Here is a 10,236-nt window from a genome sequence, read left to right as displayed (position 1 = left end):
CGTGGTAAGGGCTCCTCACATAACAATAGTATTTTGCAGGTACCAACATCCACTCTTCCTGAAGAAGCCAACGCAACCTCCCATGTGCACCTGATATTCTACAGTGACATCAACAGTATTGTGGGTGCCTACCATCATCGCTATTCTCGTCGGCGTGGGCAACAAGACATAGGAACATCCGTATTCTCTCCCTCTCACCTGTAAAGCCATCCCCTTTATCTATAAAAGGGGATGCGCTCCCTCCAACAAAAGAGGTCGACTTCTTCAAGTTCAGACTCACTAGATCGATAGCTCACAACCCCTCAAGCACACGCTTGGACTTCTAGCTCATAGCGGAGTTCCGGTCGCCCTCGGCCCTTCCGGCCGGACCCGACCGGGCCTCTTGAACACCCCTCCTTTCTCCTTCTCGTTTGTAACCCCACTACAGACTTCGAGCACCTGGGCTCAGGATTAAAGTCACCGACCGACCCAAACTGGACGTAGGGCACGTTGCATGAACCAGTATAAATCCTGTGTCATTGAGTGCTAGGCCACCTCCGATCACAACGTACAGCAAAACTACAAATATTTACTAGTTGGTCACTTTCTGTACCGACACATCCTATTGAACTACAAAACAATTACTTATAAATCCATTAGTCCAATTTAGTTGTGTTGATCATCAAACACTAAAATCCAAAGTAAATGGGCGTAGGATCTATTTTTCTTACCGCGGCGTGCGGATGGATGGTGCCAGCAGCCACGATCGCGGCCACTGCATACGCCTATTAGGGACTAGTCCTTCCCGTCGGTCAATGCAACGAGAACCACCCATCACGACTTGGACGGCTAGCATTCCATTTGCTATCATGAACATCCTCAGCTCGCGTGCTGGCCACAACAAATGTAAACTTTAAATGGGCCAGAACAGGGGTGCCGGTTTAGGGGACCAGGGTTTCAAGGGCCTCTGCATATTTCACCACCACGGTGGCAACGCCATATATCAGATAAAATGGCTGTTTTAAACAAGACATAATTCACAACTTACCACATGACCTGCTTAAACACACAAACCAAAGATATCTTCTCCTGTAACATTAGCATCCGTGATAGAGCAACGTATTTTAAGAGTTCAAAGCACGACGCAGTGACTTGAATACTTGAAGGTAGTTCCGCGCCAATTTTAAGACATTCTCCTCCGAGAACAGAAACCGAGAACGCTGAACGCTGTATAGTGTACGTGAACACAAAATGGATGAAGAACAAGACATAATTATACAAAATATGGGGATAAAATGGCTTAAACCTAGAGTCCTTTTGTTTTATTACTCTCCACAGTACCGCAACACGCAAAAAACTACCTTAATGTTGTCCAAAGTATAGGAAATCAGCTGCTTCGCTAACAATAATAGAGCTAAAACAGAAGGGCAAAAAAGCAAGGTTACAACAAACCCGGTGTCACAGGGTATGTAAGAAGCCTAACACGGGTAAGACACCAAAAACCAGTCACACAACTAATAATAAACAGACAAAATAAGTAAAATCTGGTTCATTCCCATGATGAGCGCCAGCTCACGAACTCCAGTACCAAACGAAGTCTATAATTCAGGCAGAATCAAGAGGTTTTGATTTGCAGATACCACAAAACCTGCAGCATATGCACCGATAAGGCGACCAGTATACATGATGCTTAGTTGCCATTTGATATGCCACTTTCAGCTACAGGTTTGGAGGCATTCGCCGCCGCCTCAGCAGGAGTGCCTTCCTTGCTCAATGCCTGTTTCTGTGCTCCTGGTTTGCCATTAGTCGCATCCTTGTCCTTCTCTTGAGAAACATCGCCCCCCTGGACAATGCGAAGAAACAAGGCATCAGAGACTATCATTTAAGCCATACAGAACCACAGAACACTGTAATAAGAACAGATACCTACCTGGCCTTGAAGCAGTTGCTGCTTTGCCCTCTTTTCCTGCATCAACTTTTGGCGATTCTCGTAAAAAGCAAAATCATCCAAAATTGATGTTTTAGTAACAAGTTCTTTGAAAATCTTCAACATTTCAAGCCCTTGTTCCAGCTTAACCTGCAGCATTATAGACAGCACAGGGTCACTATCATAAGTTTCTCAGAAGACCAACAATATTTATTATCAACAATTCATAGTGATACATAAATTTTCAACCACCCTCTTCAACAGAAACCAACAAGTGAATGGCCAGACAACATCATGAGTTGTCATGCAGACTCGCTAAGGCCCCTCGGGTCATGGCATAGTCATACATGACTGTAAACAACGAAATAGACAGATCATATTTTGCAGTTCCCACTAGCTAAAAGTCCCCCCTGATAAACCAGTAAATTTTTTAAATATCCTGAAAAGAAAGTAACCAAAACATTGTCTTTACAGTACCCCTAGCCCATTGCATCATGATGCAATTAATCACTTAATAAGCATCTAAGCCAGGTAACTTTCAGGAAATATACCTCTTGTGTGTCACGGCTGTTTGTCACAGGCTTATTATCATTGTTATCCAGTGTAATATGCTTCAAGATGTTGTTGGGCACATCCTTGACTATGTGCCACTTGAGTGGAAAACAACCATTCCACTTGTCTTGTTGCCAATACTCCACAGTCTTATCAAAATCGACAGGACCAACCATTTCAGCAACACCAACAAACTGACCACTTGTGTTCACCTAAGGGACAAGCTCAAGGTCAAAAAGGGACTGCCAAAGAAAACAGGTAATAATAGGGAAAGATGCTACAGACTTACAGAGAAAAACAAGAACACTGGGCAGTCGCTGGATTTCTCCTGAGCCTCTTGGTACCCAGCATCCAGCTTCTTATTTCCATTAGGTGTGCTAGCCCACACATTGTATTTTATACTCTTGTGCACATCATCCTCACTATATGATTTGATAACAAAGAACTTTGCATCCTTGTAGGCTAAAGGAAATCCTTCCTGGTTAAATTGGCCTTTGTCTGGAAGAGCACTGTTCTGTTTCCCCACAGAAGGGAGGGCCTGGCCCTTCACAGCAATAGTGACAGTAGGCCCGAATTGTTTTTGGTGCTTGAAACCACCAGACCTTGGTCCTCTGTTCAGCTCGGTAAATCCATCTTGATTCTCACCACTAAAACCAAAAGATGCACGCCCTCTAGGCTTGTATTTGGTATCCACGACTCCCCACCTCCCATTGCTTCTCGAGTTATACATGTTTGATCCAAAACCAAGGCCACCTTTCAGTGTGTTCCCGTACTGACCATACTGTCCATATAATCTGTTGTCCGGGTACATCCTAGAAGGATAGCTAGGTGAGGTCAGACCCATTCCAGAAGAAGGCATCTGTGCATGTATACCCTGGAAATAAATGAAACCAACAGCTAAGCTTTATTCAAGAACACTGCATACTTCTCATAATAATCCAAATATGCAAACACATCACATTTGTATGTGCAGTCTTAAGAAAGGCAGTACAATTCATTATCAATGGTATGTGAGAGCAAGCTTTAGATGCCATTGATTGCCAGACATAATTAAAAAGAAACTCTGCAACACAATATTATGAAAATTGATTTGTTTGGAGAACACACCATGAGGTTTGTTGTTGGACGCTGGCTCTGACTTTTCATAGAAGATGAATTGGAATGGTAAGATGTGGAACTAGCAGTTGGTATCTGATGCCCATTCGAGTAAACTGGACCATCATACCATTGAGTTGGAGAACGAACACCGCTGTGACCATAATTGCTTGCAGAAGGTCCACCACCTTGCATAGGTCCTCTTCCATATGAACCATTGTTTGCTACTGACACATTCAGGTGGGTTTGCTTACGCGGCAGCGAACTGTTGTGAGCAGTTGTCATACCATTAGCACCCACGTTTGGAGTTGCTTTTGTTGCATCTACCAAAACTCTTGCCTGCTGACTGGCAACGGAGGGCGGTTCAGGTTGAGAACTGGCACCATTTACACCATATTTTGCGCTTGTTGGGGTTGGTTGCTGATAATATTGAGTCGGGTACTGATATTGCTGAGAGCCATATGACTGGCCATCATGCCCAACAGTTGGTACAGGAGAACCCGAAGGATATGGGCCATATGGAGCATAGCCATATCCATGGTACATGTCTCCGTACACACTCTGCTACATTAGTTCAACAGAAAAGAAAGTATCAGCTTCATCCCTTATGTTATCCACAAGAGTAAATAAGTGAATTCACCAAAATTCATAGTTCACAATCTGAATGTGTACACATGCCACTATATTTGTTCTCAGATTTCTAGAGGAAGTGGAAGCGCATATAATCCAAATGTATCTTAAACCCAAAAATACACCTAGTTGAGATAATTGCACAGTCAACACAAATGTTAACTTACAGGGGGCATCTCCATTCCTTCATGACCAGAATACCTTGAGCTCCATTCATTGGATGAGCCATCATAACCTGAGAAGCAGCATACAAGAATCAAACATTGCAATTATTGAGCTTAGCCACCTACAAAGGTCTGCGGCAACAAGGAGCACAGGTTTATGTACCACTAGGAAAGTAATAGGCTGGAGAGGCATATGCATTGGGCTGGTAGAAGAAGTTAGGATCCATGGCCTCTTGTAGTAGAGGTGTTATCGACCTATCCACCTGCGAAGCAACGCTCTGTGCATCTCCAGCGTGGGCAGATCCATATGGCATCCCAGAAGGCTACAGTTATACAATTCCGGAAATCATTAATTTTTATCCTCGGTGAATTTCTCCTTCCACTAAGAATAATTCTGCAAAACGAAACGGTGACCTAAAACAGCTCAGAAAGTTATACCTTCTTGGCAGCGTCGGAGCCATCCTTGCTCTCCAGGGACAGCTTCTGCAGGAGATTGGTGGTTTCTGCAACTCACGAATCAAGGAAAAAGCACATGGAATTCAAGCAAGCACCTCATAGTTCAATCAATACTACCTACTGAAAACAAATATATATTTTTTTCCATATAAGCGTGACCAAAAAAGAAATATCTCTTAAAACCGCCTCCTAAAACACTGCTCCAAGGCCCTGAGCACGGATCAAACCCGCCAAAAAAACGAACAGGAAGAAAGGATACGGTCAGCAGCGGTAGGGGCAGGAGCAACTGTCGCCATGGCTTCTTCCCTCCGAGTCAATTCGATCTAGGACAGACGCCTGCCGCAGCTACCACCACCACACGGCTGCTCCTGAATCGGATCCAAGGCCGATGTAGTAATTCGATAAGATAATTCTTGTATATGGCGGGGAGAGGCGGTGGGTAGGTGGTGGTGGAGGATAAACCCTAGGGAAGGGGAGGGGGAGACGAGGCGAGGAGAGTGAAGGGATAGCCGCCACAGACGCGAGGGGAGGGAGGAGGCCGCCAGCCAAGAGGTAGAGGGGTTTTAGCGATTCGAAGGCGGTGATTCAAATACCGACCCGGCCCATCCCCGCCGCTCGTTTATCTTCCCAACTTCTGCTCTAGGTACACAGAACTTGTGAACATGTTGGAAAAGGGTGTAAGGGCGCGTTTGGATGACGGCCGCACCGCGCCACAGCTCGCCACAACTATCGCGCCCAAGCTTCGGCAGCCGTTTCGTTCATCGCCGGACTTACGGCGTGCCGTAACGCAGCCACAGCTCGCCAGGTCATTTGCACGCCACAAGCTGCCAAAAGTCTGGTGCCCGAAACAGCGGCCGTGTTTTTGGCGCAGACGCAACTTAGGCGTGATTCAAACGCGCCCTAAGTCTCCAAGAGAACAGGGTGACACAACTATATTAATAAAACTCCATAGCTCAGTGTACGGTGAAGACATAGGTGCCTTGGCACCCTCCATCCACCGGCTAGCCACAATCAATGAAAAACTTATTTAGGTGGGTCTCTCACCCCTCCGGTGACGTCTTAAAAAAATATTCGAAAAATTACTAGAGAAAACTAAAATGTAAAAGAGGACAAGATGATGAAAAAAAACAAGGTATGACAGAGACCTACCTAGCCATACTCATTCCTCCGACGGGATGGGAAGTAAGGAATAACCTTTATTAGCGCGCGATTTTACTGGACCCGTCGCATTTTCTTTCTCTCATACTGTTTATCTTCTTCAATAACCGAACCTCATGTTCTCCTTGTTCAATGAACCGCGCAAGCCTGTTGTCGCCTCTGGCCTCTACTGCCGCCCCTAGCTTGCAACTCACCCATCGACTGCTCTGCCAGCCTGCCACCTCTGCTGCTCCACCCCCGCACTCCCCTAAATCCAATCGTAGAAGAAAGCTTGCCACCTTGCTACCACCTTGAAAGGTCCTAATGGTTAGAGGGGGGTGAATAGCCTAATAAAAATTTCTACAACAACACTTAGCAAACCGATTAGACAATTATGAGGCAAAGCAAGTGTTGCGCTAGCCTACTAAAAATGCAAGCCACCTACCACAATTCTAGTTGATATAGTTTCTATCCACACAATAACTATGTTACTACACTAAGTTAGTGTACTCTCAAAGACTAACTAAAGAGCCACACTAACCAAACTAACAAGCTCTCACAACTAGCTACACTAAAGAGCTTGACAACTAGTTTACGATAATATAAAGAGAGTGAGCAAGAAAGTTATACCGCCGTGTCGAGAAAGGAGCCAATCAATCACAAGAATAAATAACAATAAAGACAAATCATCTCGGAATCAAATAATAACACAATGATTTTTTACCGAGGTTCACTTGCTTACCGGCAAACTAGTCCTCCTTGTGGCGATTCACTCACTTGGAGGTTCACACGCTAATTGGCATCACACGCCAAACCCTCAATAGGGTGCCGCACAACCAACACAAGATGAGGATCACAACAAGCCACGAGCAATCCACTAGAGTAACTTTTGGCTCTCCATCGAGAAAAGGTCAAGAACCCCTTACAATCACCACAATCGAAGCTGGAGACAATCACCACTCTCCGCTCAACGATCCTCGCTGCTCCAAACCATCTAGGTGGCGGCAACCACCAAGAGTAACAAGCGAATCCCACAGCGAAACACGAATACCAAGTGCCTCTAGATGCAAACACTCAAGCAATGCACTTGGATTCTCTCCCAATCTCACAAAGATGATGAATCAATGATGGAGATGAGTGGGAGGGCTTTGGCTAAGCTCACAAGGTTGCTTGTCAATGCAAATGGCCAAGAGAGTGAGCTTGAGCCAGCCATGGGGCTTAAATAGAAGCCCTCACGAAATAGAGTCATTGTACCTTTTCACTGGGCACAACACGGGGTGATCGGACGCTCCGATCATATCGACCGGACGCTGGACCTCAGCGTTCGGTCACACGATGCGTGCCACGTGTCCCCTCTCTTCAAATGTTGATCGCCCGATCTCAACAGTCAAGTGACGACCGGACATAGCGGCTCAAAGTGACCGGACGCTGAACCCCAGCGTCCGGTCGTTTCCAGTAAGCATCCAGAGATGACTTTTCACGATCGAATGCGTCTGGTCATGCTCGACCGGACACACCCAGCGTCCGGTCACTCGGTGACTCCTCTATGCATGACCATGTTAGTGTGACCGGACACAGCCAGCCAGCGTCTGGTCATTTCAGTGCCAGCGTCCGGTCGACGATCGACGCTGCGCTTCTTCTGCTGCTACTGACTGGACACGCCGGTCCTTTAGAGACCATTATTCGGTCACTTACAGTGACCTCCGTCTTTTCTGTCTAGGGTGTCGGTGGCACCGTCGGACTGTCCGCACTCTACGGGCGGACACTCCCCCGATGAAGTTCCTAACCCTTGCTCAAATGTACTAACCACCAAGTGTATCACCTTGTGCATATGTGTTAGCATATTTTTACAAACATTTTCAAGGGTGTTAGCACTCTATTAGATCCTAAATGCATATGCAATGAGTTAGAGCATCTAGTGGCACTTTGATAACCGCATTCTGATACGAGTTTTACCCCTCTTAATAGTACGGCTATCGAACCTAAATGTGATCACACTCTCTAAGTGTCTTGATCACTAAAACAAAATAGCTCCTACTATTTATACCTTTGTCTTGAGCCTTTTGTTTTTCTCTTTTTTCTTTTCAAGTCCAAGCACTTGATCATCACCATGGCATCACCATCATCATGTCATGATCTTCATTTGCTTCACCACTTAGAATGTGCTACCTATCTCATGATCACTTGATAAACTAGATTAGCACTTAGGGTTTTATCAATTCACCAAAAACAAACTAGAGCTTTCACACCCCCAACAGGTCTTCCACCGCCTGCTCAATGACGCACCCTGCCGCCCAACTCACCACCACCGCCAAACCAATCATTGTCGCTGGCCCCTCCCTTTCTAAGCCCAACCATGCATGTAGGGCTCCCCAAAAATCTCTAAATCCTAACCCTAGTGCTCCTCTGGAAATCCAAAATCTAAAACCCTAACCCCAAATCCCATCGCTACTGCCTCCACCACCCGACTTGCGACAACCCCGCCGTCAACCGCCCCGCCATGCATGGCCCATGAAGCATTATGCATACAATTGTTTCAGATTTGGAAATATGTCCATGCAATACTATGATTTATAGATCAACTCTTATACAAGTTATTATTGTGTTCTCTTTCTTCCTTTTCTTGATGTAAGTGAATTGATCAAAACAATGCCTTTCATGGAGTTTAGCCAAATAGCAAAGCCAGCTCCATTAGTGATAGTGTTGTGTGTGGTGGTTCAAAAGTTTTCTATAAAGTTGGTGTCTTGGTGAATATTAATCTAGCTTGGCATGGTTTGAATCGATGGATATGCATGTTCAAAGATGATGTTCCACATGCATGCACATATAGTGTCGGGTTCATAAACCAGGAGTCCCTTATGGACCGGCTTCCCAGCAAAGGCTTGCCCCAGTAGACGACGCCGCGAACAACATGCAACTACTGGGCTGGCCCAAAAACCTAACGACGAGCTAGACTTTGACCGGAGGGCTAGGCCAAGGACAAACGACGCTCACCTATCTTCAACTCCGGTCCGCCTCTTCGACCAAAAGGCTTGGACAGGGAGGAACGACGCCTGCTTCCAGCTTCGACCCACGTCTCCAACCGAGGATACACCGAACCTCTGCTTACAGCTCTTCTCTGACTGGCGTAGTCGGAGTTGACTGGGACCAACCGACCAGGGAGCCCGCTCGGTGAGGACCAGGAAACGAGCGGAGCAAGTGAGACAGGACGCTCAAGTCAACCATAATACCAAGGACTGTACCATGTACACCTGCAGGACATTACCAACATGACATGTGAGAAGGGTGCCCTGCAACCTTCTAGGCATGTCCGAACCGAAGCAGTGTTGTGGGCATCGACATTTACCCTATAGTGTTGTGGGCGCCATCAACTCCCATACCAGACAAACGCGGTAAGGCTCCCCCACATGCCTCTTAGCATCAACAGTGTTGTGGGCGTCGTCATTTACCATACATGGTGAATGTGGTAAAACCTCCCACATGCGTCTGACAACAACAGTGTTATGGACGCCTACCATCATCTTGTACCCGACGGTGTGAGCAACAAGACTTAGTAACATACGTACTCTTTCTCTCTCGCTTGTAAGGTCGTCCCCTTCATCTATAAAAGGGGATGCACTCTCTCCCAACAAGGGGATTGAAAACTCTAGGGAAGGCCCTAAGTTCACTCACACACAACAACAGAACCACTAGGTTCAAACCTCGAGCACACATTCAAACACTTAGCGTACGTAGGAGCTCCCGTCACTCTTGGCCCTTTAGACCAAAGTCCAACCAGCCTTCTTGCACCCCCCCCATCTTTCTCCCTTCTGTTTGTAACCCCACAGTAAACTTTAAGCACCTAGGCTCAGGAATAAAGTCACCGACCAACTCAAACTGGATGTAGGGCATGTTGCCTGAACTAGTATAAATCCTGTGTTATTGAGTGCTAGGCCACATCCGATCACAACGTACAGCAAAACTACAAATATTTATGTGTTGGTCACTTTCTGCACCGACATATAGTGACATGCATGCTACTTCTTCTTGCCATGCTTCATGTAATGCTTCTTTGGGAAACATGTAGGGTACTTCTTCTTGACAAGTTAAGCTTCATGCAAGGCTTCTTTTGTGGGGGTGAAGGTTAACCAAACTCTTGGTTGTGTAGCTTAGTTTATTGTCTGAAACATCATATAGAATTAACTGGACATTTCATTAGGACTTGTATAGGTACATTAAATAGCCAAATATTATTCGTTTATCGGTTTGTTTATTACATGCCAAAAAACCCTCAAATGTACCTCATGTCCCTTTGTA

At 45.8% G+C, this 10,236-nt stretch overlaps 1 protein-coding gene across 2 annotated transcripts; it reads right to left on the bottom strand.

The window, feature by feature from the left end:
- Window positions 1-1,253: 1,253 nt before the first annotated feature.
- Window positions 1,254-5,344, bottom strand: LOC136476466 (YTH domain-containing protein ECT4-like). 2 transcript variants are annotated; one of them, XM_066474323.1, is made up of 9 exons: window positions 5,063-5,344; window positions 4,786-4,850; window positions 4,511-4,670; window positions 4,351-4,418; window positions 3,566-4,117; window positions 2,748-3,332; window positions 2,458-2,670; window positions 1,910-2,056; window positions 1,254-1,822 (listed from the first exon to the last, which is right to left on the bottom strand). In XM_066474323.1, the coding sequence occupies exons 1-9, from the start codon at window positions 5,097-5,099 to the stop codon at window positions 1,670-1,672; spliced, it is 1,980 nt and encodes a 659-aa protein (XP_066330420.1). In that variant the 5' UTR covers window positions 5,100-5,344; the 3' UTR covers window positions 1,254-1,669. The 2 variants fall into 2 exon arrangements, with proteins under 2 accessions (XP_066330420.1, XP_066330430.1); XM_066474333.1 differs by having other exon boundaries at window positions 3,566-4,114.
- Between the last annotated feature and the right edge of the window lie 4,892 nt (window positions 5,345-10,236).

This window comes from Miscanthus floridulus, chromosome 1, assembly GCF_019320115.1.
Source record: "Miscanthus floridulus cultivar M001 chromosome 1, ASM1932011v1, whole genome shotgun sequence".
Classification (NCBI taxonomy): domain Eukaryota; kingdom Viridiplantae; phylum Streptophyta; class Magnoliopsida; order Poales; family Poaceae; genus Miscanthus; species Miscanthus floridulus.
The sequence above is the reverse complement of the archived record's forward strand: the minus strand, read 5'-3'. Positions and strand labels throughout refer to the sequence as shown.

Excerpts from the sequence above, each read along its gene's own strand:
- LOC136476466 (XM_066474323.1), bottom strand. The coding sequence starts at position 5,099 with ATGGCGACAGTTGCTCCTGCCCCTACCGCTGCTGACC. Across the intron at positions 2,057-2,457 it reads ACAGCCGTGACACACAAGAG|GTTAAGCTGGAACAAGGGCT; the intron begins GTATATTTCCTG and ends ATAATGCTGCAG. Across the intron at positions 1,823-1,909 it reads AGCAACTGCTTCAAGGCCAG|GGGGGCGATGTTTCTCAAGA; the intron begins GTAGGTATCTGT and ends CGCATTGTCCAG.